The 27209-nt window shown below is 46.1% G+C and overlaps 1 protein-coding gene across 1 annotated transcript; it reads right to left on the bottom strand.

The window, feature by feature from the left end:
* Positions 1 to 496: 496 nt before the first annotated feature.
* Positions 497 to 23754, bottom strand: LOC126540095 (uncharacterized). Its single transcript, XM_055076380.1, has 5 exons — positions 23545 to 23754; positions 19739 to 19839; positions 13925 to 14030; positions 10368 to 10493; positions 497 to 802 (listed from the first exon to the last, which is right to left on the bottom strand). Exons 1-5 carry the CDS (start codon positions 23734 to 23736, stop codon positions 614 to 616), a joined length of 714 nt encoding a protein of 237 aa, XP_054932355.1. The 5' UTR covers positions 23737 to 23754; the 3' UTR covers positions 497 to 613.
* Positions 23755 to 27209: the final 3455 nt, after the last annotated feature.

Below are 27209 nucleotides of genomic sequence, written 5' to 3'. Positions count from 1 at the left end.
TATATATATATATATATATACATGTGTGTGTGTGTGTGTGTGTGTGTGTGTGTGTGTGTGTGTGTGTGTGTGTGTGTGTACATATATGAAGAGTGCATAGCTCTATAACACAGGACAGAGCGATACCACTGATCGACCTTCCTCTCCTCCTCACAACGTCCTTTCATAGCGGCACAAACTACTACGTAGCAATATAAGTTTAGTTGGAAGTGACGCTCTTTCTTGTACTGTTTCTATTTAACTTAGTTTCGTATCCTGCCAGAGCGTAATAGTTTTTGAAGCACTGACTGATGAGTTTCTAAAGGCACGTGGTGCAGCCACGTTTATTTGCAATTTCTTCTGTGGGAACGCGATTTGCCACATGTGTATCCGAGGACGTAAAAAACAGCACGAAAACGAAGCCTGAGTGGAATTTTCGCTTGAGTGAATTTTAAAGTACCCCATCCATGTTTCCCTAGCACCTCTTCTTTTTCGCCAGATGGTCTCCACCAAAGAGTGACGCCGTACTCATTTATTATATATAAAACAACTATAAAATAAATAAATCAAAGAACAACGAACGCTCGAGCGAGATTATCTTCAAGCCACGCGATGGCGACCCGCCGGGCCCGTATCACAAGTTCGCAAGTTCGGCTTTCACTCCAGACGTGAAGCCGAATGGCGTGGCAGCACATGCCACGTCAGCACTTAGATTCGGGTTGTAGTATGTTAACGCTTGTTGTGCTTCCTTGTCGTAACGTTCGAGAATGAATGCTACAGGTGACGTTCCGGCCCGTGTGAGCTGCTGCAGAATCAAGCGCACCTGAAAAATAAAAAACTGTTAACTCAACAAATGCACTAAAACGAAGCAGCGCTTAATACGATGGGCGTCCCGGCAATCCATGGTTCATGTCGATCGGCCAGCAGTAGCCTTCTCTTATGTGAAAAAGGCTTACCCAGTGACACTGTACACTTTCAAGCCACATACCCAATTGCAGACTGGTTACTCTAGTCTCAAAGATGTGTGAAGCGACATCTCCGGCGTGCGGCTCCTTAGCGGGCCCCTCGCACGGTTTAAGCATGGCAAGCTGAGAATCGCGGCGCATAGACAACACGACGGCAATCGTATCCGCGAAGTGTCAAGCACGGCACAAAAACAGCTTAAATTTCAAGCATAAATCCGCGTCCCCTTTCTTTCTCGAGGGAGCCACCAGAGATAAAATCCACACGCACAAAAGCACCTGCGTGGGGATCACTGCCTGAAAAGCCACCGACTGTGGCACGTTACCTCGATAATTTGTCCAATGTAGAACGTGGGTGGCCACCATGTTAGGCTACACCGCACAGCCAAAAGAGGAAATAAAGAAGAGGCGGGGCTGTTGACGTAAACGTCACATCGTCCCTCATAACCGCTTTGGGAGAAGGCCGGGAAGTAAACTCACGTATGAACAGCTTAATGGAGGAAGAAGGAGTGAGTGGTCTACGTTGGCACTAGAGCTCGCCTTCTGGCAACATAGCAAAGCGACATTTCAAGTTATCCTATTAATTCTAGCCAGGCACGTATCCAGGACTTTTTTGGGGGGAGGGGGCCCAACCCAAGGTAACTTTTCTGTGCAAGTAAGGCGGAAGGTGGTACCTTTAGAAGCACAAATGTGAATAATGCCCACCATTCGCCATAAAGATGCGTAATTCCGCAAAAGAAAATCTAAATCAGGAGTATCTCACAGGTACGCCTGTGAGAGGCACCCAGCCTTTACTTGGCAAACAAGAAATCACATTAAATGGACTCGCGCATGAAAGAAGCGCAAGAACACAGCCAAGAACAACCGAACAAGCGAAAGTGTAAAATAAAGATTTCCAGTAGCGATTTTTTAATTTGTTCTGTAAGGGTTAGAGATAAATATATATTTGATGAACAATCACCGTTCTTTTGGATCCCTTGTTTACTGCTCTACCAAGTGGCAAAATCGACTCGTGCTGTTATTTGGGCAGTTGCGTAACGATGCATGGCCGCCAGTCCCGTACAACCGCGTGAAGCGCAGGACGCTGCGGTTCTAGACATACTTCAAAAGCGTGGCAGTTTGGGCGAGTTGGTATGTCATGACTGTTTTAGGCTTGTAACGCAGCTCGGAAGAGCAAAAAAGGAAGGAGGTAGCGGTAATTTACTCTGTTCAAAGGAGGTAGGGGTCAAATTCACTCTGTTTTCCGTTCCCTTTGATTACCCCTATACCTCCTTCCTTTTTTGCTCTTCCGAGCTGCGCTACAAGCCTAAAACAATCTAGACATACTGCGCCCGCCGCGCAAGGTAAGAAAAACGCCCTCATTAGTACTGCAGAAAAGTGGCTACATACCGGGCACACCCACGGCCGAGTTGAAGCAGGCGTTAAGCACTCCCCATACATGGGTCCAGCCCGGTGGTAGTGAGTGCAATGCCGGGCCTACCCCCGGCAAAGGTAAATCCGTTGTTAAGCGCTCCCCATACGTGGGCCCATCTCTAAGGTCCCGAAGGGCGCGTTACAGATTGCCGAGCCCACGGGGGTATCTGGCAATGAGCTTGGACTCTTTCTGCACTATCACCAGGATCGGCCCACATGATGATTTTTTCTATTGACGGACGCCGAAAAAACTACGGAAGGTTAGTCATACACAGCTTTCGCTGCAAATATTGGCCGCCGAATAGATTGATTTGTCGACGCTTTCGAAATGTGTGTGAGGAGTGATGGCGTGGGCGGGGAGGGGGGATATGCCGATTAATTTCGGAGGGGGGGAGGCGGGCCTCCCTTTGGGCCCTCCCCCCTCCTGGGTACGTCCCTATCTCTAGCAATGAACCAATCTGAAAAATTTTTCCGGTAGGCCGCTTTTCATATGGCGATCTACATTTTCAGTGCATGAAGTTAGCGATGGGGCCTGGAGAGACGCACTTAGGGATTGTTTTATTAGGAGCCGTATTTGTTTGGTTGCATTCACAAATCACGATATAACGTTGTGTAGCAGTTTGTTGTGTCCATGTTGAATACAGGATTGGACACCTTTCAACATTTGAAACCTGCTTCTCATCTGTTCTCTCTGGCAGAAATTACTCTCCGCTCTTTCAAGAACCAGTGGTCACAAAATGAATAAACCGCTGACATTTGATAGAGCATTCCTTTATTCTACCTAACCGAACAGGCCGTTTTGTTCAATATGTGCCCACCCCTCATGTAAGCTCCCATTTAGAGACATTTGAGGCATCATAAATAAATCAATATAATAAAATAAGTTTGGGCCCTTTACGTGCCGACACCTCGATGCGATTAGGAGACATGCCTTAGTGGGGGACACCGGCTTTATTTTGGCCACCTGGAGTTTTTTAACATGCATCCAACGAACGGTACATGAACGTTTCTCATCTCACCCCCATCGATTGGGATTTGCTCCCGCGCCCTCGGGCTTGGCAACGCAGCTCCGAAGGCATTACACTACGAAGTATATAGGCACCTGGCGCAAGCCAGGTCTTAATTATCCCCGTCCAATGTTCTTTTTTTAAAAGAATGTTCAGATTGATCGCACACTTTGGAATCGCTGTGAATCAAAGTCTTCAGGAAGCAGGGACTTAAATACTAAGAAGCTAAACGCAATTCGTACAATTTTCATTCTTGACATATATGCAGCGTGAAAACTTATGCATTTTATCTTCATGCACGCACCGTATCGGTGACAAATTGAATGTGACGTTACGTTTATGCCTGTCCGCTACACCATTCACAAGCTCAGCCGAAAGAAAAAAACATGACAACCATTCCACTCTCTGAAGACTGAGGCAGTAACATCTGACGACAGTCAAAGCTCTCAAACGAAACGCGAAGTGCTTACGCTGCCATTCCATCTTCACACAGTAGAATGGTTGCCCGCGCTCGCTATTGCCGTTTTCCTTCAGCATCGTACTTCGTCGGTGGTCATTTCGCGCCGGCGTGGTTTACATTCTCTTTACTGTTCCCTCGTACGCAACTTGTTCTTCGGGTGTACGAACTATGCGTGGCCGCCCCATCGATAACGCAGCTGTTTTTAGCGGCGATACCTTTCCTGGTTATATACGGCGATAACCTTGACCCCATGCTATCTTTCACGGCGAGTGTTCTAATCTGTTCCGGATTTTCCCATCTGCGCCGCCGCACCGCACCCGTACGTGATTCCACACAAAGCAAACAACGAAACTCATTGTGTATGGGTTTGTTAGTAATCGATAAGAACATTTCTGTTCGCGGACGCCGAAAAAACTACGAAAGCTTACTCATACACAGCTTTCGCTGTAAAAACGGCAGTTCGTGCAAATTCACATTGTGCGACGTACGCGCATTGATGTACCTATGACGAAGGTGGCCTTTGTCGAAGTAACAGTGGTGAGAACAGATGTGTTCCGAGAGGAGTACGACGCAAGCAACATGGTTAAGTTTGACTATTTTACACATTGCATCCGTGCGTGCGTCCATGGACTAAGAGAACTGGAGCGCGTGCATGTGATACGCGACGCGTGGCACGCTCCTATCAAGCATGACAGAAGGAGCCATGATTAGGGAAGTCCGGGAGAGGCCGCTCCATAAGAAAGCTTCTGTTTGAAACAAATAAACGGGTGGGGACAAAGATGCGCAGAATTACGAGTTCAAACTTGAGAAAACGACCACCAGCTTCACTGTTTCGGCAGCATTCACATTTTTTTAATTTGACCTGCGAAATACCTTGCATAAATTTATTACATTAGGAAATGCCAAACTTATCAAGTGATAAATGAATAGATTGTCGTAGAGGCCTATTGAGGTTACTTCTTCCGCATCAACCACAAAAACAAAAAAGCTAGGCAAGCTTGAGCAGAATGAGCCAAGGCCAAGAAACACAACCGCGAAAGTACACGGCAAAATTCAAGATCATGTGTGTCGTTTTTTTTCCGCGGCCATTGAATTCTTCACAACGAATTTGTACTTGTAAGTCAAACTGTCCCTGTAGCTTTCATAAGGGGGGAGGTCCTGAAGCGCCTGAGATCCTGTGCTCTGCGTGCGAATAAAGTTACCGAAAGTTATCTGGATACTTTACCACGACATTAGCCCTGCACACCCTGCATCTACATTTCGTAAGCTCGTGGCACACCATTTCATCACTGTGCTCGAACACTCTCCCTACACACCACATCTAGTCCCCTGCGACCTTTCACTGGTGCTCCAGGGATGGCATTGCGGATACGTGACAACTCATAGAGAAACTACAGCGCTGGTGAGGTGGTAAAACGAAGAGGACCTCTAAGGGTGCTTCCAGAATTGAGAGAATGGGTGGAACTAGTCTACTGTATCTAAGCGGGAGTATATTGAAGTTGACCACAATGACGTTTCCGAAATTTGGCGAAATGGCTCTCTTTAAACATACCTTCACGAAGGATTGAGGCCGGATTCCTTTGAGACAGGTCAGTTGTTACTTGCGGAAACTGTCGTACAATTGAGGCGTTGTCGTAAACGAAAACTTAAAATGTATTGTGACGATATTTTCAAAAGTTACTTAAAAGTTAAATTACGGAAAGTTGAACGTGCGGCATATATGAGCTTCGGCACAATGTTCGCTTCTGCATGACCATAGCTGACGAACAGCCAGAAGAGGGCATCGTTCCGAGTGATACCGTCGAAAGCAAGTGTTGACGAAACCTGGGATCGGTGTGGAAGGCGCGGGCGGTCGCGGACAACGTCGCTTAGACTCCGTGAACAGAGCCGTTAAGCGACGGGGTAACGCAAGCGTACAACGGCGGCGTCTAAGATAAAGAACTCACGGTGCACATGTGGCGGCCCTGTAGCCCTTATCTACCGCACTGGCGTTGCTGAGGGAGCACTGCACTGGCAGTGCTGCAGCAGCTGCAGCTACCGCAGCACATCGTGCCTCGCGAGGGATGTAGACAAAGAATGGTGGGAAACAGGGTGGCGGTTTGAGGGAGCGTAGACTCCCTTTTCTGTTTTAAACTGCTTATGAAGTTTGTTTTTGTAAATCCACGTAAGTGACGCATGTAAGTATAAAGAGTGAGCATAACAATCTTCGTATGTAGACAACAACAGAAAAATCCCTACGAGTACGGTCATCTCTAGCAGTCGTGGTCCTATCCTAGTTATGGTTTGAGGTTTCTACATATTGCTCTAGAACAGCCTTCCCCTTATGTTACTACTCTGAAGTAGGAGAGTCTCCCAGGTTCCTCATTATGCTGGAAGGTAGCATCCGATATTTAAATATAAAATAGGCATTGCACACTTCCCGTTCACGAGCGTTACGAAGCCCGGACTGCAGTAGAGTTGCCGAGATGCGGTCGAAGATGTGTTTGGGCAGCCGTAGGTGCCTTGATAAGGGTAAGATCGGCATGGAAGTGGCGCGATACATCTGGTTTTTGAAACGCAACCGCAATGGCGTGTCAGTTTGTACAGTATGTTCTTCCCACTGACGTTGCACTGTAGTGTTTGCATTACATTACTGGAGTCACAGTAAACGTTTTCGGTAATTTCTAATCCGAAATCTAAGGCAGCTTGCAACTTAGACCCGCATGTTCAGATCATATGTAGGCGCACCTTTCAACGAAGCTTTTCCAGAATGATGGCATCCTGGCTCAATTTCAGAGGGGTTCATTTTAGCTCTGGCAAGAAGGTCCTTCAGGCTTTTATTCTCGCTGTACACCCACTAGGTGGCTGTGTGACGAGCGATTGTAATTGGTCACTTTGCCTGATTATAATGAAATGTAGGGAAAGCATGACCCAGCATAGTTACTTAGCGTCTATGGTGTTGGGCTGCTGCACCTCAGCTACGGGTAAATGTCAGCTACACGTTTGTTTTTCTTGGATTATGTCATCGCGTTCACGTTGCGAGCGCGTGATATGGCGTCATAAATAACATAGGGTTTCATACAATAATTACTAGAGGGAATGCTGGCGTTTGTGTCTACGGGAGCTGCAGTGGGAGTGGTTGTACCAGCATGAGAATGATCTGTAGTACATCGATTTGCTAAAAACTTCGTCATTCTGGGTTCAAGCGACTTCGCGACTTTGTAGATTCGCCAATTTCAACACAATACTGCGCAATAAATAATTAAATCAACATTCTTAAAAATGTCCGGCTGCAGGATTCGAGCACAGGACCTCTAGCCAAACGTACGACATTGAAACCATTACGCCACGGACGCATGCATTTGAATTTTGAATTTTTCGCGGCAAGTGAGAGCCTTGAGACCTTTGGGGCGTTTCGATTTGGCCACCTAGAAAAACTAAAACATAGCAATTAGTAGCAATTGTGCATTTGCAAAGATGTAGGTTGCTCTGAAATTTACGACAACGAAGGCAAGTAAAGCGTAATAAAGAAAGCCACAAGAACGTCTGAATCCAGAAGCACGAACTTCAGACGATTCCACCTACTTCCCATTATTCCCATGGCGGCCGAACGATTGCAGCGTCATAATTCCTTCTAGTAATTATTGCAGGAAACTCTACCGTCAATAATGTATTCGCAATAATTTTGTTCCAATAGGAAGTGCTTTAGATGTTGGGTGTGCTTATAAACTTCCTGGATGCCGGAAATATTTCTGCGGTGCCTGTAAATTTCACAGTATGGGATGGCCGTTTTACACACTCATTGGTGGCTGCTTTCAAAGTGTAGATATCGTCACCTGTCTGGCGGTTTTCTGTAAAAGTTTTTAGGCAGGTGGTAGTGTTCCAATAAAACCGTGACGTCCAAGAAGTGGATAATAGCTTCAGAAATGTTATCGGTGAACTTGATCGATGGGTGGAGCGCGTTGAGCTCCTATATGAAAGGAAGGAGCCTTTCTTCACCATTGTCCCACAGGAGAAAAAGCTACAGAAATTCTAATAATCGTCTACTAATGCGTATAAGCATTGTTTGGCTCGGCTGTGGCTTCGTTTCTGCTTAGCTTTGCTTAGTTGCTTTTCCTACCTTATGCGTGTCTGGTCGCAAAGAATGCTTAGGCTTTAGTAAACAATTGTCAAACTTTCTCGCCGCATCCAACCTCTTCATTGCAATCGTACCAATTGAGCGCGAACCGGAACCGGAATCGGTACCCTGTTCGCGTACGCTTAGATTTGAAATTCTTGAACTGCTAATATACAAATTACCGGGTTATTATCCCTCCGTTCACTTGGACACTATGGTTTGTCCGAGCCAATCAGTGTTTGCTCAGCTAGAATTGTTTCGTGGTCGTGCACGTATTTCCAGAGGCGCAGATTACGCGCGAAGTTATCGATGGCCTGGTAGAGTGCGAGTTCACCTGACGATAGCGAAATGTCAAGTCTCCTCAAAAGAAGTTTGACCTGATCAGCTGTAAGCGCTGTGCTAGATAAGTTAACAATGTTGTTAACAAACTTGGTCGCAGTCCTGCAGATGCTTAACTACTTCGTCCATCATCGCCAGCGGCTTCAATCCGAAAGGGACTAAACGCGACCTCGCTAGTCTGCAGCGATCCCAAGAGGTTAATTTGTATAGAAACACAGATGTGTGTTTGGAGGCGGAAGCCGAAAAGAGAGGAGAGAGGGGTCAATTAAACTTTCTATTGTAGTTCCTCGGGAGAAGTGACACCACCTTTAGTGATTTCATGCTGCATACAGCATTTTGTGGCCTCAACTAAGTAAGCAGGCTGTTCGCATTCCTTAAATCTTTTAGCAATCAGAACGGGCGTTTTCATCATAGCTGCAGGCCATAGCTAAAGTTTTTCTTATCTTAGAATGTTTAAGAGCGTTTTGTCCCGGTGTCTTACCCTAGATGGCGTGAAGCATTATGCAAGGCATGTATACAGCAAGCGTCGCTTTCAGTTCGCCTCTATATTACCCTTGCACACTAGCGTATTATAAATAAAGACAGGCAGACGGTGTTTAGAGTGCAGGGACGCTGCTCGTTCCATGTGCTTGTATTTAGCGTCACGTCTGTTCAAAAAACCTTAGCTGAAAGTACGCGCCTGTCCTTTTCACTCTCGTGTTGTGCTCTATATTTTGCGTTTGTTTCCTTTTTCCTATTCGGGACAGTGTTGTTTTCTTTATTAAAGCTTTTCTTTTATATTGACTCTCGTCTGGGCATTGGCTCGGGTGTTCCTCGTGAAGTTTCGAAAATTAAACAGGTAAATTGACGGATGGGGAAATTTTTCTGTGGCACATAAGGGGCAAGCAAAACCACCATACCGTACGCCTACAGAAAGCCGTTTTTCTATTTACCGGTACGTGGCAACCACAACATTACGATAAAATTGTCCCTATTACAATTTTTGTCACACCTAAGAGTGCTGCATGGACACAGACAGTATATCGCACGGGATATCACACTCGCTGTATTTACAGAGCTACAAGTGGTGAAACATTACGCTTTACTGAAGCGGCGGCATTCCTCCTCAACTTCATTCCCATCGTCAGTCCCATCGCTAATCTCGCCGCACGGGCCACAGTGCGATGAGATGATGGCAGTGTTGTCTGGTTTCGGTTGACTTGGGCGAAATGTGCTCCCGCGCCCTTTTCGGCGCAGTTTCTACGGTCACTGTGGTGACTGCGCTCTCAAAGTTAAGTTTACATGTGCCACTCCTGTTTTTTACTGTCAGCAGTCCCTGCTTTCTACTCACTGCGCGCACCTTCTGCGCAAAAGTGCAGAGTGCTGGCTTACCAGCATCGTTGAGGATGCATAGATCAGTGCTGGTGCCGTTAATGTTTCTGCTGCTGTCCCATCGGCAGCCGCCCCCATCGCACTGTTGTTAACCTTTGACACATGCCCTGCCCACTCCCTTGCTCTTACTTTGTGCAGTTTTGCAAGTCTACCAAATAGAGCGCTCGTTTTCGTAAGCAACTTCTCATTTCACTCCCTTCGTCGGGCATGCGCACTCAAATGCGCATTTACAAACAGCAGCTGCAGCGCGCGACCCGCTTTCTCAAGCAGAACGTACGCCATTGGTTGCAAGGGATGCCTACGTTTATTGCGTCTGTGTTTCTATGTTTACAGGTACGCATATTATAACGCGTACAAATAATCTTAAGAACGAGCTTAGTGGAGCGGCATTCTTGAAGTATGCCAGATGACGTCGCTTGGGAAGCGAACCAGATTGCTCGCAAGAATAACATCCATGCCCTTGATATCCCATGCGTGGTGTCCTTTGTGGAGTCCTTTATACATTTGGCAGGTGCGGGGAAAACTGTCGCGCTGCTGCGATCTCTGGCAATGCTTGCATTTAAAACGTTGCAATAAATTGCGCGATTAATGCCGAACGCTATAGTTGGGCCCTTCGCAAGTACTTACACTACCAAATCAGTGCGCTCGTACACAATCGCAAAGATCGTTTCTGTGTCCCTTGACGGTTTTACGCTAACGGCGCTCTTGTACATCTAAGAATGTATCTGACACATACCGACCTTAGCAGTGAAAGTAGATTCCACTTCGAAGAAGACGTCCTCTGAGACGTGGTCTCCAGTGTCGTAATGTCTTGTCATTATTGAGTACTGTAGACACTGGATGTATGCTGGGGGCAGTGCGCAAAGCTGCAAAATAAAACATGCCTTAGGAATGAAAACACGGTTGTGTTGCACTTTGTCCCGTACGTCCAACGAACAATGGTTTGTGACTGTAACCCGGTGATCTAAAAGTGTCAATACTGCTTCCCCAACGCGGCAAATACGAGCAGCACTTGCGACCCCACATTTCCAACCATACAAACATGAAATCGATGAAAAAAAAGAACATAATCTCGTCTTTATATTGAACAGGTTGCAATTAAAAGGACAAACATGCGGAATTGCTGTCGTGCGGCATTCTACTTCGGCAAACTGACAGTTGTAATATTCTTCAACTAAATAGAAAGGACTTTGTTTTTGGTGTAGACAAGAATGTACACACATGTCTCTCGATAAAAAAAAAAAAAATCTTTCACAGACGTATGTCAATCTGAGCACTGATATCCCAAAGACAGCCATGCTGTATGAGCGAGTTCTCACCAACTTCAGAAGTACTACGTGTCTGTTTGCTGTCTCACTACCTTGTTCAAACGCAACCGCTGCGTTTTAGCGCGGTCGTGGCTGGCTCTCCTTAATGATAATCTTAGCAGTGACGGTTGGAGATTGAACCAACTGGTGCAACACAGTATTTCATCGAGAATGTTTCCTCTAAGCCTCTGTCGGGGCTGATGCACCGAGACTGATGCATTTCAGATAAACCGGCCTTACTAATCGTGGTCTACAGAAGTACTACTTTGCCAGGGTGGATGGAAAGAACGCGGTAAGTGGCATCGCACGGACTTTTGCGGTTTTTTTCGCCAGCCTCAGTGTTTACACCATCATCGCGTGACATTAGGTGAGGCGGGATACAAATTTCTCGAAAATACACGCTGAAGCGTTGACGGGACCAGAGAAAAAAATCAGCATCGAAGGCTGCGGTAAGAATTCGGACATTGACTAAGAAAAACGGATAATATTCAATAGGTCGTTGAGCAGCGGTGTTGTAACGGTGGTGCAAATGTAACAGACGCAAAACCTACGGTCCGCTTTGTGTTGGTCAGACGTAATTTACAGAGACAGCATGTCCGAGAACGAGTGATGAATTCGCCCTGCCGCACAACTGGTTTGAGGGCAGTTGTTGGAGGCTCGAAGAAGTTCAAGCAAGGAAATAACCACTTGTGCGGAACTGCGCATGACAGATTCTGCCATCACTAACACACAAGAAATATTTGCAGCTAAATTTAGCAACATAGTGCCATGCTTTTGAAGCTTAGAGCATGTGGGAGGTGTCAAAATTTTAACTCAGTCTGCCCTAAACTGTGAAACCACTAATAAATTTGTGTAAAAAAATGGGCGACGCTCATTTTGAGAATCTGTGTTGTACAACCCAAGAAGTAATGCTTAGTGTGCCTAATTAAAGCCCGCCTATAGCTTAAGATGTTCCTTATCATTTCGTCTTGAATGGGACATTGCGAAGCGCACCAAATTTGGTCTTGACAAGGACAATTGCAGTTTCCTGCAACAAGAATGCTTAAAACTTTGTCTCCCTAAAAGACAAGGGCGAAACGTGTTTCTCTTTCATGACCAATATGATGAATTGTTAGATAACTATGAATAAACACAATAATTGCCTGGGAAAAAGGATGCTGGGTTTTAAGAACATCGCCCGTGAATGCAACCTTAGCACGCGGTAAAGCTCACTGAAATCAAGCCAGGTGTATGTAGGAGAAATAGCACCGACCACCATGCAAGCTCTGGCGCTGCGTACACGTACAAAGCTTGAAGGTAATCTCATGCTCATACATAAAATCTTTCAGCCGGTAACAGGTTGCTGAGACAGCCACGTTGAATGGAATGGAATAAAGTATATTTTCCCACACTTACCACTAGCATATCCAAGTCGAATTCAACGCAGGCTTCTTGCGTCTCAAAGTGAACCAATGTGTTCGGTGGGCACCGCTTTCCCCCCAGCGTCATTGAAATTGCTATCGATTTGTTACCACTGTATGTGCTCAAAGGATGGGCAAAGTCATCGTCGATGATTGAGCTCTACAGAAAAATGCAACCATTCTTAAATAAATTATACATAAAATATCTAGTAATAATAACAGGCGATGCTTTACGTCTAAAGCTAAATGATTACAACGAAGGCGTCAAATAAATCAACGGAGGAAGCAAGGCGACCCAGGATAACCACGTAGGCGCACTAACAACTGAGCTTTTTATTTCTTGACACAGCAATAAATAGCTGCTGCCAAGAACCAAACAAGAAAAAAACAGTGCCGTCTTCTGCATCGCACAACGAAGACATGATACAGAACAGCTTCTAAGCGCCGCTGACAAGATAGGCCAGTTCCTTTGTCGATAGAGAATGTGAGGGTTCACTAAAACAAGCATCACCACACTTCTTGATCTAAAGAGCTTCCAATATTGGAAGCTCTTGAGGTGATGTGAACCCTCAGTTTTTTCAACGACAAAGGAACTGGCCTATCTATGTATAACTCGAGTAAGCTTGCACGCCAAACATAATGAAACAAATCCCACGTGCAAGGAAAATGGGTAGTTTTGTTGCTTAAGTGCCCATTTCGCAAACGCAACGCGTGCCGACACGACTGGCAATACTAGAACTGCCATACAGTAGATGAATCTATGATGTTCCATACTATCCCAAATATTGTCTAAACACGGGTACGGAGCAGTGGGAGAGCCGGCTCACCAGCTGCGAGCTCGCGGCCCAAAGGGCAATGGTGCAGCACGCAAGCGAAGCAGCGCGGCTCAGTGGAGCCCTGGACTAGGGGCCCAACCCTGCTAAGAAGGTCAACCGTCTGCAGCGACGAAGACGAAGACCGAACGCTAAACCCTTAATGGACCAAATAGTTTTCTCTCTCTCTCTCTCTCTAAACACGGGTGTGTTTACATACGTTGCTGATATAAAATGTATGCTTAAAGTGCTACTTATTTCAGACTTGCCTATATTTGTGTGAGCAACGTAAAGTTCCTGCTTTCATTAGAGAAACGGTCGAGGAGTACAACGGCAGAAAGAATTCACGATGGTTCTCTATATTAGATTCTTGAATGTGGCTGCCTAGCGCTGTTCTGATAATCTCTAGGAATCCGAGCTGGCGGGTTGTGCCTCCCATTGCTCCAGTGTGTTAGATTATACCTAGATAAGTGGGTATTTAAACTTGGTGGGCTATTTTGGCATGCCCATGAGATGTGGTACAAGGATGGTGGCTAGTCGCTACACCCCGGGCAGGCACGTCCATGCATCGGTGGGACAATTTTGCTTAATCCTCGCGGCAGAAGCCACTGCAGCCCCAGACTTGGAGCCCCGCAAATGAGGCTCCTAACCCCCTCTGCCCCTTTCCCCAATTCAATAAAGTTATTTTTTTTTCTGTAAGAATCTCAAGGATCACTAGGATTGCAGCTTCGAGTCGCTTCAAAAGGCAACAGAAAGGTGAACAGTAAATCGAACTCACCAAGTTCCTCTCGTTCAGTTTCGTTGAGTAGAAGTTGTCGAAGTACAGGTGCGTAAATGTACGGCTGATCCCCGACACTCGGTACACGAAGGTCATCGACGGCTTACTGTCGTCGCGAAAGCCATGCCCGCCAAATAAAAAAAAAATTTAGAAAGCCTTTTAATGATGCTTTATTGTACGAATGTGCCACTTTAAATGAACGCATTTCACATCAATGATTGAGCAAGCTGCGCCATGAGTGCACTGGGTTATGTGCCGTTCTGCAATGTACCTCTCGCCAACTTGAGTCACTGAGTGTCTCCCACTGAGCATGTGGCAAGTGATGGAACAATTCTCAGCCTTCGCAGGCACTAGCGCGTCACGCGTCTCGTCTCGGAGGTGACGCGCGGACTTCTCGTAAGTTGCACTAGATGGCGCAGCGTGTCCAGAGAGAAACGCGAAAGAGGAGCCCGGCTGCCGCGTGAGGCGTTTCTTAGCGTTCGCACGCATTGGCGCGCCATGGGTTTCGGAGGCCGCGCGCAGGCTTCTGGGCGGCGGCGCTAGGTGGCGCCGAGGGTTCTTCGGAAAACGGGAAAGAGGCATCGCGCTGCACTACACGCCTCATACGTAACTCGTTTCGACGGTCACCATCTTGATTCAATGCTAGACGCATTACCGTCGAAACTCATCGTGAGATAGGTTCGGCCGAATTTTCTTACGCGTTTTTTTTTTATTTCGCAGGTTGCCAGGTATGTCTGTGTGCCATTTACTAAGGGCAAAATGTGAAAAGAACCACTGTAACATAACGGCTGCATACATACACTTGCAATAATCATTGGCTGTCAGAAAACGAACCACCAATTAGCACTCTATGCTTTGCATTTCACAATGTATGATTAAAACAGACCACATTCTTCGACGTCCTACATCTTAAGAGACATAATGACAGCCATACGGCGTTCACATATGTGGGATTCGAATCAGAGAGCGCTCAACATGCGCGAATAATCGAGTTTAAGAATAATGAGACAGCAGTATAGAATGTATTATTTACCTCATTCGGTGTCGATGCCTACTTAAAACGACTAATATGCTAATACTGTGGCCAATCTGCAAATCTTTGGTACATGCTTTATCAATTAATCACGTAATATGTGTTAGGGCCGAGCAAAATGGCACTCATCTCACGGCGTAAAACGATCGCGCGATGTAGTTGCACACTGCTCCGATAAAGATAAAATCATCATCATCATCATCATCATCATCAGCCTCGTTACGCCCACTGCAGGGCGAAGGCCTCTCTCATACTTCTCCAACTACCCCGGTCATACCCAAGATAAAACGTGCCCAAGTATAAATGTACCACCAAGTACCACATAAGTATCAATGGCGCAGGGGCCAATGAAGGATCAATATTGTCACGTGGTGGTGACGTTGAAGAAAGAACACAGTAGCAATACTGTGAACAAGAAAACTAACTTTTATTGGGCGAACCTGTGCCCACAAAACAGGCTACACTTATAGCGCAACGATAGCGGCGAACACGCTCGGCGATCGTCGAAAATCTGCTCAGCGGGTCAAGCGCGTCGGCTTTTATAGAGCAGTCGTCGAATGTTCCAGACTAATCGTTTGGACCCGCGTGCTTTCCACAAAGTTCTACACCATTCGCGCTACGCGATGAAATCAGATAACACAAGGTTCGGCGACAACAGACAGCCGGGTAGAAGCATCGATAACATTCCAGAAACGTCGGATACATGCAGGCGCGTCCCGCGCTGTGCGATTGCATTTGTTAAGCGGCGAAACGTGGTCGCCCGATAAAGATAAGTACACGTATCAATACCCCCCTCTTAAAAAGCATCGACCCGATGCTGCAAACAAACGAAGGTAATAAACAAAAGTACTCGTAGCAAAGAAAAGAACAAAATGACGAAGTTCGTCAGCGTCCGTAAAAGGGTTTAAGGCGCACCACGTGGACCACTTCAGATCGTGCGCGGCGCCGCTGTGAATGCGAAATGCCGTCTGGCACGACCTCATAGTCCAGAGCGCCAATACGTCGGATGACCTTGTAGGGTCCGAAATAGCGTCGGAGTAGTTTCTCACTGAGTCCTCGTCGGCGTATCGGGGTCCAAACCCAAACACGGTCGCCGGGCTGGTACTCAACAAAGCGTCGTCGGAGGTTGTAGTGTCGGCTGTCGGTCCTCTGTTGGTTCTTGATCCGTAGGCGGGCGAGCTGTCGGGCTTCTTCGGCTCGCTGGAGATAGCTAGCGACGTCAACATTCTCTTCGTCAGTGACGTGGGGCAGCATGGCGTCGAGCGTCGTCGTCGGGTTCCTGCCGTAAACCAGCTTAAACGGCGGGATCTGTGTTGTTTCTTGCACCGCCGTGTTGTAAGCGAATGTTACGTACGGCAGGACGGCATCCCAGGTCTTGTGTTCGACGTCGACGTACATCGCTAGCATGTCGGCGAGGGTCTTATTCAGCCGCTCCGTAAGACCATTCGTCTGCGGGTGGTAGGCCGTGGTTCTCCTGTGCCTTGTCTGACTGTATTTCAGAATGGCTTGGGTGAGCTCCGCTGTAAAGGCCGTTCCTCTGTCGGTGATGAGGACTTCTGGGGCGCCATGTCGAAGCAGGATGTTTTCGACAAAGAATTTCGCCACTTCGGCTGCGCTACCTTTCGGCAGTGCTTTAGTTTCAGCGAAGCGGGTGAGGTAGTCTGTCGCCACGACGATCCACTTATTTCCGGTTGTTGACGTCGGAAAGGGTCCCAGCAAGTCCATCCCGATCTGCTGGAATGGTCGGCAAGGAGGCTCGATTGGCTGTAGTAATCCGGCTGGCCTTGTCGGCGGTGTCTTGCGTCGCTGACAGTCTCGGCATGTTCTGACATAACGGGCGACGTCGGCGGTCAGGCGCGGCCAATAATACTTTTCTTGTATCCTCGATAGTGTCCGGGAAAAACCGAGGTGTCCAGCGGTCGGATCGTCATGTAGGGCGTGCAATACTTCTGGACGAAGTCCTGACGGGACAACAAGAAGGTAGTTGGCGCGGACTGGTGAAAAGTTCTTCTTCACGAGGAGATTGTTTTGAAGCGTGAAGGAAGATAATCCGCGCTTAAATGCCCTGGGGACAACGTCGGTGTGTCCTTCCAAATATTCCACCAGGCCTTTTAGCTCCGGGTCTGCCCGTTGCTGTTCAGCGAAGTCTTCCGCGCTTATCATGCCAAGGAAGGCGTCATCTTCGTCATCTTGCGGCGGCGGGTCAATGGGGGCGCGTGATAGGCAATCGGCATCGGAGTGTTTTCGTCCTGACTTGTAGGTTACAGTGATGTCGTATTCTTGTAGTCTGAGGCTCCACCGTGCCAGTCGTCCTGAAGGATCCTTTATACTCGCTAGCCAACACAACGCGTGATGGTCACTGACGACTTTGAATGGCCTGCCATAAAGATAAGGGCGAAATTTAGCTGTAGCCCAAACGATGGCGAGGCATTCCTTTTCGGTTGTAGAATAGTTGCCTTCCGCTTTTGACAGCGACCGGCTAGCGTAAGCTATCACCTGTTCGACTCCGTTTCTCCTCTGGACTAGAACGGCACCGAGGCCTAGGCTACTGGCGTCAGTATGGATTTCTGTATCGGCGTACTCGTCGAAGTGCGCAAGTACCGGCGGCGACTGCATGCGTCGTTTGAGTTCTTCAAATGCGTCGGCCTGCGGCGTTTCCCACTTGAACTCAACATCACATTTAGTTAGACGTGTCAACGGCTCGGCGATGCGTGAAAAGTCCTTGACAAAGCGCCTGTAGTAGGCACACATGCCAAGGAATCTACGCACTGCCTTCTTGTCGGTGGGCTGCGGGAACTTTGCGATGGCAGCTGTTTTCTGGGGGTCGGGGCGTACTCCGGATTTACTGATGACGTGGCCTAGGAACAGAAGCTCGTCGTAAGCGAAGCGGCATTTTTCTGGCTTCAGAGTGAGCCCTGATGACTTGATGGCCTCTAGTACTGTGGCAAGCCGCCTAAGGTGATCGTCGAAATTTCCGGCGAATACAACGACGTCATCCAAGTAAACGAGACAGGTCTGCCATTTCAATCCCGCTAAAACCGTGTCCATCACGCGCTGGAACGTTGCAGGCGCCGAGCACAGTCCAAATGGCATAACCTTGAACTCGTAGAGGCCGTCTGGGGTGATGAAGGCGGTCTTTTCGCGATCTCTTTCGTCGACTTCTATTTGCCAATAGCCAGACTTGAGGTCCATCGAGGAGAAGTACTTAGCGTTGCAGAGCCGATCCAATGCGTCGTCTATCCGTGGAAGGGGGTATACGTCCTTCTTCGTGATCTTGTTCAGACGACGATAATCGACGCAGAAACGTAGGGTTCCGTCCTTTTTCTTCACCAGGACAACAGGGGATGCCCATGGGCTTTTCGACGGCTGGATGATGTCGTCGCGCAGCATTTCGTCGACTTGTTCTCTTATAGCTTCGCGTTCTCGCGGCGAAACTCGGTAAGGGCTTTGGCGGAGTGGTCGAGCGTACTCCTCGGTGATTATGCGATGCTTGGCGACTGGTGTTTGTCGAATCCTCGATGTCGTCGAAAAGCAGCTTTTGTATCGTCGGAGCAGACTTCTGAGCTGCTGTTGCTTAATCACTGGGAGACTTGGATTAATGTCGTAGTCTGGTTCGGGAACCATGGTCGTCGGGGTAGATGCGGCGGAATCCGAAAGGACAAACGCATTACTTGTTTCCAGAATTTCCTCGATGTACGCGATCGTCGTGCCCTTGTTGAGGTGCTTGAACTCCTGGCTGAAGTTTGTCAGCAACACATCAGTTTTCCCTCCATGCAGTCGAGCGATCCCTCTTGCGACGCAAATTTCACGGTCTAGCAGTAGACGTTGGTCGCCTTCGATGACGCCTTCTACGTCAGCGGGTATTTCGGTGCCGACCGAAATAACAATGCTGGAGCGGGGCGGGATGCTCACTTGGTCTTCGAGCACGAACAAGAAAACTAACTTTTATTGGGCGAACCTGTGCCCACAAAACAGGCTACACTTATAGCGCAACGATAGCGGCGAACACGCTCGGCGATCGTCGAAAATCTGCTCAGCGGGTCAAGCGCGTCGGCTTTTATAGAGCAGTCGTCGAATGTTCCAGACTAATCGTTTGGACCCGCGTGCTTTCCACAAAGTTCTACACCATTCGCGCTACGCGATGAAATCAGATAACACAAGGTTCGGCGACAACAGACAGCCGGGTAGAAGCATCGATAACATTCCAGAAACGTCGGATACATGCAGGCGCGTCCCGCGCTGTGCGATTGCATTTGTTAAGCGGCGAAACGTGGTCGCCCGATAAAGATAAGTACACGTATCAATATGGTCCAAAATAATGCCGATAGTAAGTACCATTGTCGAGCTTACGCCACGTTCTCTTGCCTTAGAAGTGCTTCCTGAGCCGCCAAGGGAGGTACTGTTTCGAAGGAGCTTGGATTGCCAATTGGAACAGGCGCGCGCACTTGGTTAGTTTAGCGACGCAACACTGAGCTGTTGACCTTGGGGCACACTGCGTCTTTGCAGATGTACACGCAATACAGATCATGTTAGTTTGGGAATAAATGCGTCTGAATAAATAAATTTATTAAACATTTAAAAAATCGTAGGCACATAGAAGAAATTATGTGTTTTGCCTGCACCAATAGAAGCGCAGATCTGATCTTTTGAAGCCTGGTTTGCAAACATAGGTTACTGCAAACATGGCGCTGCTCAACGCATTCCCTGCTCTCTAGCGTTTAGCTTTCACAATCAGTATACTAAATTCTAAACCACGAATAATCAGTCGCTTGTTTCTGTACCTTATAACGTCTAGCATCAATGTTCTCAATGCAGAACGGTTTCCGAGGAACGTGTCGTATCTGATGAGACCGTGATACGGCTGAATTTCCTCTGAGAGAATCTGCAATAAAAGAAAATGTCAGCCTTGGAAGACCGGTTGATCAAGTGTCAAAACTTCATTAATTTCGTTCGAACAAAATGTTGAAAGCGTAAAATGGCGGTGGTAGAGTGATATTCATGAGCACACAATTTAAAAAAGAAGCAATCTTCTCTTAAGTATCTGGGATTGCTCTGATGCCGGGCATTTGGCACCCCGTGATCATAAAAGCAGTGCGAGCAAACAACGTATTGCGACTCATAGAAGGGTAACAAATTCACAAAGTATATTTTTAATAATGTTCTTTGCCATTCAGCATCCGCTTTCGCTAATTATATGTCCAGCATCAGGATTGGCCGGAATTCGCTCTCAAGTACAATTCCTACGCAGTATAGCCTTTTGTGAATAAGAGCCCAGCGGCACATGTAAGTAACGTAAACCGTTGGAGCAAATGGCAAATGTTACTGTTGCTGTAATCCAGTAAAACAATGAAAACATACAAACGGAACAACTAAACAATAAAGGCACTGGCTGAACGCTGACTGATTACGTGCACTTATTGAAGGAGAGGTTTCTCCTCTAGAGTGTCTTAATATTTTAATTAGCGACAGTATCTTGCTCGATATGTGAAAATTCCGCATGTACTATGCGATTTTTTGTGAGTGCATGCGGCGTCCTTATTTTAATGACGATATTGGGTTATGCTTTTGCATAATATGTCGTAGCCGCATAATTTTTTTTTCATTTTTAGGGGATAACGTACCATATTTACAGTCGGGATGAAAGACTAACGTTAGTGATCAATGTGTAATACTTCCCGCCTAGTATTTTATTCTTTACTTTGTGCTGCGAGAAAATCCCACCCGCGCATTTTTATCTCAGGTATATATGAGCATGTCTATTGGTGCCTTGCAATTTTTGAAATCTGTAAATCAGTCGTTCTCCAGCCCATAATGAAAAACCAAGGTATATAGTATATGTATAAGATAACTAATTATTGTCCCTTCGTCCCGCTAACGAGTTCAAAGCAATGTTACCCTGCCTCATTTTCTTTCTAATAGAAAGTACCTATATGAAGAAATCTAGGCAGCATGCTTATTTTTCTACGTGAGAATAATACAGCTCTCGCGACAGGGTGTTTATTGATACAATCAGTGCTTTTACTGACCCCTTGCTTTATGCAGAGTCACAGAAGATATTTCAGAAATTTTCACTTTTCGTCTACCTCACCGTTCTCTGCTGAAACATTCTATATGTAGCGCAATAGTTGCACATGTTGACCATACAATTCTTGCACAAATTATACAAGATATACATAAAATCTATCGAGATTCCAAGAGAATTAAACGGAAAACTTTGAGTTACAAGAACGGCATACGAAACGTTTCAGCAGGGGGACAAGGCTGAAACGAAATCAAAATTGGGTTGAAAGCTTCAGGTAGTGTTCGAGAAATGCTATAGCTAAACAGCAAGGCCTCGTTTCCACAAATATATGCTCGACCATAAAACAATATATTTTGTCGTATCAGAATAGCATGCGTGCTATACCTGCACTTAAATAATGGCTTCAGAAACTACACGGCTTTGTCATCAAGCACTCTGCACAGAGCAACTAAGGTTTTTCTTTGAAGCAGTTAAACTTTGCATCGAATACTCCAGTGCAAAGGAACTGAAAACACGAGAATTCCAGCAATACTTCTATAGCGAGATTTCGTTTCGTCACCTTTTAGAACTTTTTACTAAATTCCTTGTAAGCATTCCATGTTTTTGTCAATAAAATATGAGACCACAAAATTTGCTGGCTTTTCACTGAGCAAGTTTCCTGATGCTGCGCTCATTAGAAGGAGGAATTTTGGTTACATTATGCTAATTGTGAATTTCAACCTGACCCCAAGTTCGGTGGCAGTGAGAGCATACCTGCCAACGTCGCTTGAAGGCATCTAGTCTTCCGGGGACGATATTATATATAACAATAATGGGCGGACAATGTGCCCTCTGGCTTTGACCTGATGACCTTTACCTTTATTGGGGAACACTTTAGTCGTTGTGACGGGCCTGTCGCACAGGAGCACGAGCCACTATAATTCAAGAACCTGTCTCACTCAATTCATTTCGTATCATTCACTTATCTCGGCCTGCGACTCCCAGTGGCAGCGAGTGCGGAGCCCAGCTCTGAGCAGTTGCGAAGCGCGAAATGAAATAACCTTTTTGCAGCCATTACATTACCGTTACACACAGGCCATGCCTACTCAAGGACAGATGCACTCCCTGTTCGGGTGAATGTAACGTGTCGCATGAGAATCAACAAAAGCCATCTAGGAACTTGCTCTTCGTCTCAGCTGATCATTTTCGCATTCGCCGCTGTGACCAATAACCGTAGTTACAAACAAGATTTTATGTTCTGTAACTGTTTACGAGACCATGTGCTAGCGAATATCTCCCATAATACAAGCGAAGCTGGGCAGCCATTGCTAAACAGATCTTGCGAAAAAGAAAATGCCGCTGAATTTGGTCACGAATGTAGTTTTGTCGAACTGTACACACTGTAGGACGTTAGCTATTCTTGTCAACGCAGACCGGTAGTCGAGTGCAAGGGCCGCTTTCTTAAGGTATTCCTTAAATTCTATCACAACAGGAAACTACAGGTTCCTAATAAACACAGTTGGCACTCAAAGGAGGTCAGTACAGGTAAGGAAAACATACTATTACATTGACAAACCTACTTCTCGCTCTTTGTTGTATCTAACAATTTTGCTTGTCAAGTAGCCTTCAAAAACTTCCTCACGCGAAAAATTGCTGCCACGCAAAACGAAATTTGACGTCCTCATTGAGTATGTCAAAACTTATTTGCGTGGCATAAATGTGGCGGCATCATCATTATCAGCATGCATTATACCTGTCAAATTGTGTGGGATGAAGGATTACATCAGAGGGAGGCCGACTAACGACCTACATCATTTGGTTATTAAATTTCAGGATAATACGTAACAAAAAGAACATTTGAAAATCATCGCAGTTACAAAAAGCAATCAGTATAAGTACAGCACCATTGGAAGCCAATGAGAAATCATTAACAATTACATTTGTTAACAAGTGAAGTAAATATCATAAAATAAAGACATCGCGGTTAGCAATAATATGCATTAACAAAAAAAAAACTCTCTAAGCAATAAAGGAGCGTGCAGAATCAGTGGCACCTAATACCCATAGTGTGCCGTTATTAACTTTCTAAATTTTGAAAGGTTCTGTTACATGACCGTCAATATGGGTTAAAAAAATCGTTTTTCGATGCCATTGTGTAAACGAGAGTCGCTACAGCTATAGAGATGCCCTGTGTTAAGCGAATCGAAGAGGCGCGGAAAACTGCACTCCGATGGAAGAAATGCACAGCCTAAGTTGTCAATATGATTAATATCTTGTGTAATAGGACGCGTCGATCGATGCTGCGTCGGAATTCTAAAGGAAGGACCTTGAAGGAGGATTTCCTCGCAGTAAACTTAAAAATATATAGGCTGAGCTGATCGACAGCCTGTCTACACAAGGGCTCATGGTGGGTAATTTGTTCATAGTGAGTGTGGCGATCATCGCAGAAGAGATGAATCGGCCTTTCGTACATTGTATCGACTCGACAGTGTTACACAGGTAACCACTCTGGGGACTCCAATCACGACTACATAATCGAGCTTCGCTGAAGCTCCGCACTCTGCGGAGGACTGCTACTAAACCTACCTTGGCATCTTGAGCGACGGCCCTGGTGTCGGCTTCCGAAATAAGACTGTCCGAGAGCGCGATGCCGTGCGCGTTCATATCGACGACTTTCTGGACCAAGCCCCTTGCCACGGCGTTCGGCTGAAGTCGGCTGCTTCGCAAAACGCTCCTCTCGACCGCCAATAGGAACGCCTTGCCCGAAGCGCTCCCCATGTGCTGCACTATGTCCGTTTCGTACGAAACTGAACAGGAGCAGCAGAAAAATGACATTGCAAGGCGAAAAGAAACACGCGGGCACACGCAATATTTAGCTTTGTGTGAGGCTACACAGATTTTTGGCAGCGTATATCGCACTAGACGTGCAGATTTACATCGATCCTCCTGGAGTAACACGAAGGTGCTGCCGTAGTTTCAAGAGAACCCTTGTACAGTATGTTGCCGACTGCCTTCAGTCTTTTTTCGAAATTAACTGGCGAGCTATTACCTAAAATATTGATTTTCAATGTGAAGCAAGGTGCATGCGCTACTCTATAGAAATAGATGTATTGACATTGTTGCTGCCCGCCAGATGTTGTGCAAAATGTAATGAATTTCGGCTCCACTGCTGTGTAGTTTCAGTCTACGAAAAGCAATAGAGGTAAGCGTTTTGGACGTCGCGAGAGGGCAGGCAAATCCGGGATGCAACGTCCACATGCGCCAAACCATCACGCGATGTGGCATCTTCTTCACTGCGTGACGATCTCTTTTGTTAACGTTAAGAAAAAATTTAATGTGAAAAACACGAAGAAGCGTTCATTTCTCTACGTAGAATATGTACACGGATATGATGCTTTGAGCATCTAGGCGGAAAAAATAAAGCGCGAAATGGTTTCTTTTTTACGTTCCCATCACATATACTACACCGTAATACTCACTAAATTAAGAAGTAACTATGCTAATGAGTTGCCGTCGGTTCCCGGAAGAGCAGTACGCAGTTGCGCCAAACAAGTGACGGCAAAGAAAAAGAAACAGGTTAGGAGAAGAGGCAAAGCCAGCGTTGCTTTAAAAAAAAACTGAATAGAAACCGTTGCGTCTGCTGCCACGTAGACTCAAAAGCGTCAAGATATGACTCGTGAAGTAGGTATTATCGCTGTATGAGGTTGAGTGGGGAATACCTGGATCGACTTCGATGGTCGCCATGTTCGAGTAGACGGGGTGTGGCTGAGGCAACGACATCGGCACGTCGACCATTACGAAGTCACAGCTGTCCGGTATGGCAGATGCCAGGAAGCCATAAATGTCCGTGTGGCACACAAGACCCCTCAGATCTGCAGGGTAGTAGCGGCAAATGCAGGCACAAAGATACCGTCGATTAGAGAAAACGCCACGTGGAGACGTTGAAGATGAACTAAACAGAAGACCTTGCGAAAAGTCAAATGTCATGCAATTATATCCCGAGTAAAGGTATGAGAATGACCGTGTCGTTTTTAAGTTATGGGGTTCTATGCACTCGAGTGCTCCAAACAAAAACAACCTAACACGGCTTGGCATCTAAAAGCAAAAAAAAAAAAAGAACAGCACAGCTTCGCAAATGATTTGTTTTCTGGCTGAGCAATGTGGTTATTTCACAAGATGTATATATTTTTTGCCTGTCTGGTAGCTGTGTTGGCGCACATTCATGCTGTGCGGCGATAATTCTGTTGGCAATATTTTTAGCATGTTTTATTTGATAAAAAATAGCACACCCTGTTTACGGTGTTTTACGCTCACAAGAGTCTACGTTGATTGTTACATCTTCCTTTCTGCGCGAGTGTAGAAAAGGAAGATCCCAAATAAATTACGCGTAAGGGCTCAGAGTAAATCGTACCCCGAGCGACTGTAGCTTGGTTCACTTGTTACACCTTCGTTTCGTGCTAGTGTACATTTTCACGAGAGTGGAGCAGTAGCACCGGTGAATATGATTGTGCATCTTTACACTTCATACTGAAATCTATACAGAGAAACATGACTGAATACTAAAAGAGTATCCTTCGTATTTCACGCAAATCTTTCACGCAAGGATGAATCCATCCCTTTGTTTTGGATTATTTGACATTAACAGTCTGTCTTGCATAAAGAAATGCGGCTTATCGTGCGCCAATGTTCGCGTTCTTTCAGGCTCCTTGTATGACGCAAGAACAATGTGAAATATTCAGCGTCCTGGATGTAAAAATATTGACATCACTTCTTCAAAAATATTGTGCAATTGAGGTAAATTTGGTAAGTAAGATGTTGGCTCAGCTGTCCGTCTTGTTATCGTCACTAAGGGAAACCAAGGCAAGAATGCTTGCTTGCCTTTTCACCAGATGTGTCGAAGGCACGCGGATTTCGTGTTAGCTATGCGTGAGAGTGCCTGGCCGTCCTCAATGTATTGCAGGGTGCGCTTCTTTAATGCCTGAAACCGTGGGGCAGTCACAGCGACGTACTGCCTGTTCCAATGCATTTGGGTAATTCCTGGATCAGCATACTGCACTGATATTTTTTTTTTCGCTCGAGTCTATTCCTTTATTATTGTCTATCGTTCACTGGCGGTCAATCCGGCTGATAACGTGGGCTGAACGTAACTTATACCACTGACCAAGAGCACAGAGGCATAGCGCTGGAATAAAATCGTTGCATTATCTCAGCCCAATGTAGAACAACGCTTATTAATAAAGCGACAAATTAAAGTTTTCTGTTGGCAATGGCAAGCAGCCTTCAAATAAACAGGAGCACTTTCGCTTTAATAAGTCTGCTCGAATAAAAGCCCCTTCCAATGTGCAGTAAGAGCGCACTAACCCTAATCTTGGCGGCATCACTCAGTCTCGCGTGAGCTCTCGCAAAGGCGATTTCGAAGCTCTTTCAACTGTTCCTCTACACACAATCAAAATTGGCGTCAGTAGTGCGCAAATAAAACAAGAGCTAATTTTTGTGAATGATTACTCGTCGTGCGAATCTTTGCGTCTCATAAAGTTATTTGGTGTTCCTGCGGCCAACGCCAGCATGGCGAGATACAAAATGTAACACACTCTACGTGTGCTGCCTACTTTTCCATCAAACTAAAGGTTTCAATGAAGCTGTTCTCAGCGCATAACTTAAGGATCGACCGGGAAAGAAAGTGCTAGGACAACATTACCACAACGGGAGTGTGTGTTCAAGGTAGCAGTGCATTGTCATAGAAGTTGTGAACATGCGTATTTCGAAAAATAGCCCACAAATAACCGTCTATAAAAGTGCGCAGATATACAAATCTGGGGGAGTGGGGGGGGGGGGGGGGGGAGGAATCAGTGAAGCAATTGTAGGTATGACATACGGCCTACAATTATTGCTACAATTATGCATTAAAATTGTATCAGCACTTAAAATCACTAACACACTAGATGCAAGCACAAAGCAACTCGGCTATAAATAATGTTCGTCCAGAGAACTCCTATATATGTTCCTTATTTACTGTTCTTTAGTCGCACGAAAATGTCGCAATGCCCATAATATGTACTCTCAGTATCACCTAGGCTCGCAAATTAATGCAGCAACTATAATGTTTGCCGACGGACGCGTGAAAAGCCTAGCCTTATAATTTTGCATTTTTAGCATTTCGGATTTGTAGTCGTGTTGCTCATTGGTCGCATGAAATAAGCATGTTTGTACAGTGAGTATTTGAAAAAATAACGCCTTACCCTTTGGCACGT

Source organism: Dermacentor andersoni, chromosome 2 (assembly GCF_023375885.2).
Source record: "Dermacentor andersoni chromosome 2, qqDerAnde1_hic_scaffold, whole genome shotgun sequence".
Classification (NCBI taxonomy): domain Eukaryota; kingdom Metazoa; phylum Arthropoda; class Arachnida; order Ixodida; family Ixodidae; genus Dermacentor; species Dermacentor andersoni.
The sequence above is the reverse complement of the archived record's forward strand: the minus strand, read 5'-3'. Positions and strand labels throughout refer to the sequence as shown.

Excerpts from the sequence above, each read along its gene's own strand:
- LOC126540095 (XM_055076380.1), bottom strand. The coding sequence starts at position 23,736 with ATGGGGAGCGCTTCGGGCAAGGCGTTCCTATTGGCGGTCGAGAGGAGC. Across the intron at positions 19,840-23,544 it reads CCGTCGCTCAAGATGCCAAG|ATTCTCTCAGAGGAAATTCA; the intron begins GTAGGTTTAGTA and ends CTTTTATTGCAG. Across the intron at positions 803-10,367 it reads AATCTACTTTCACTGCTAAG|GTGCGCTTGATTCTGCAGCA; the intron begins GTCGGTATGTGT and ends TTTATTTTTCAG.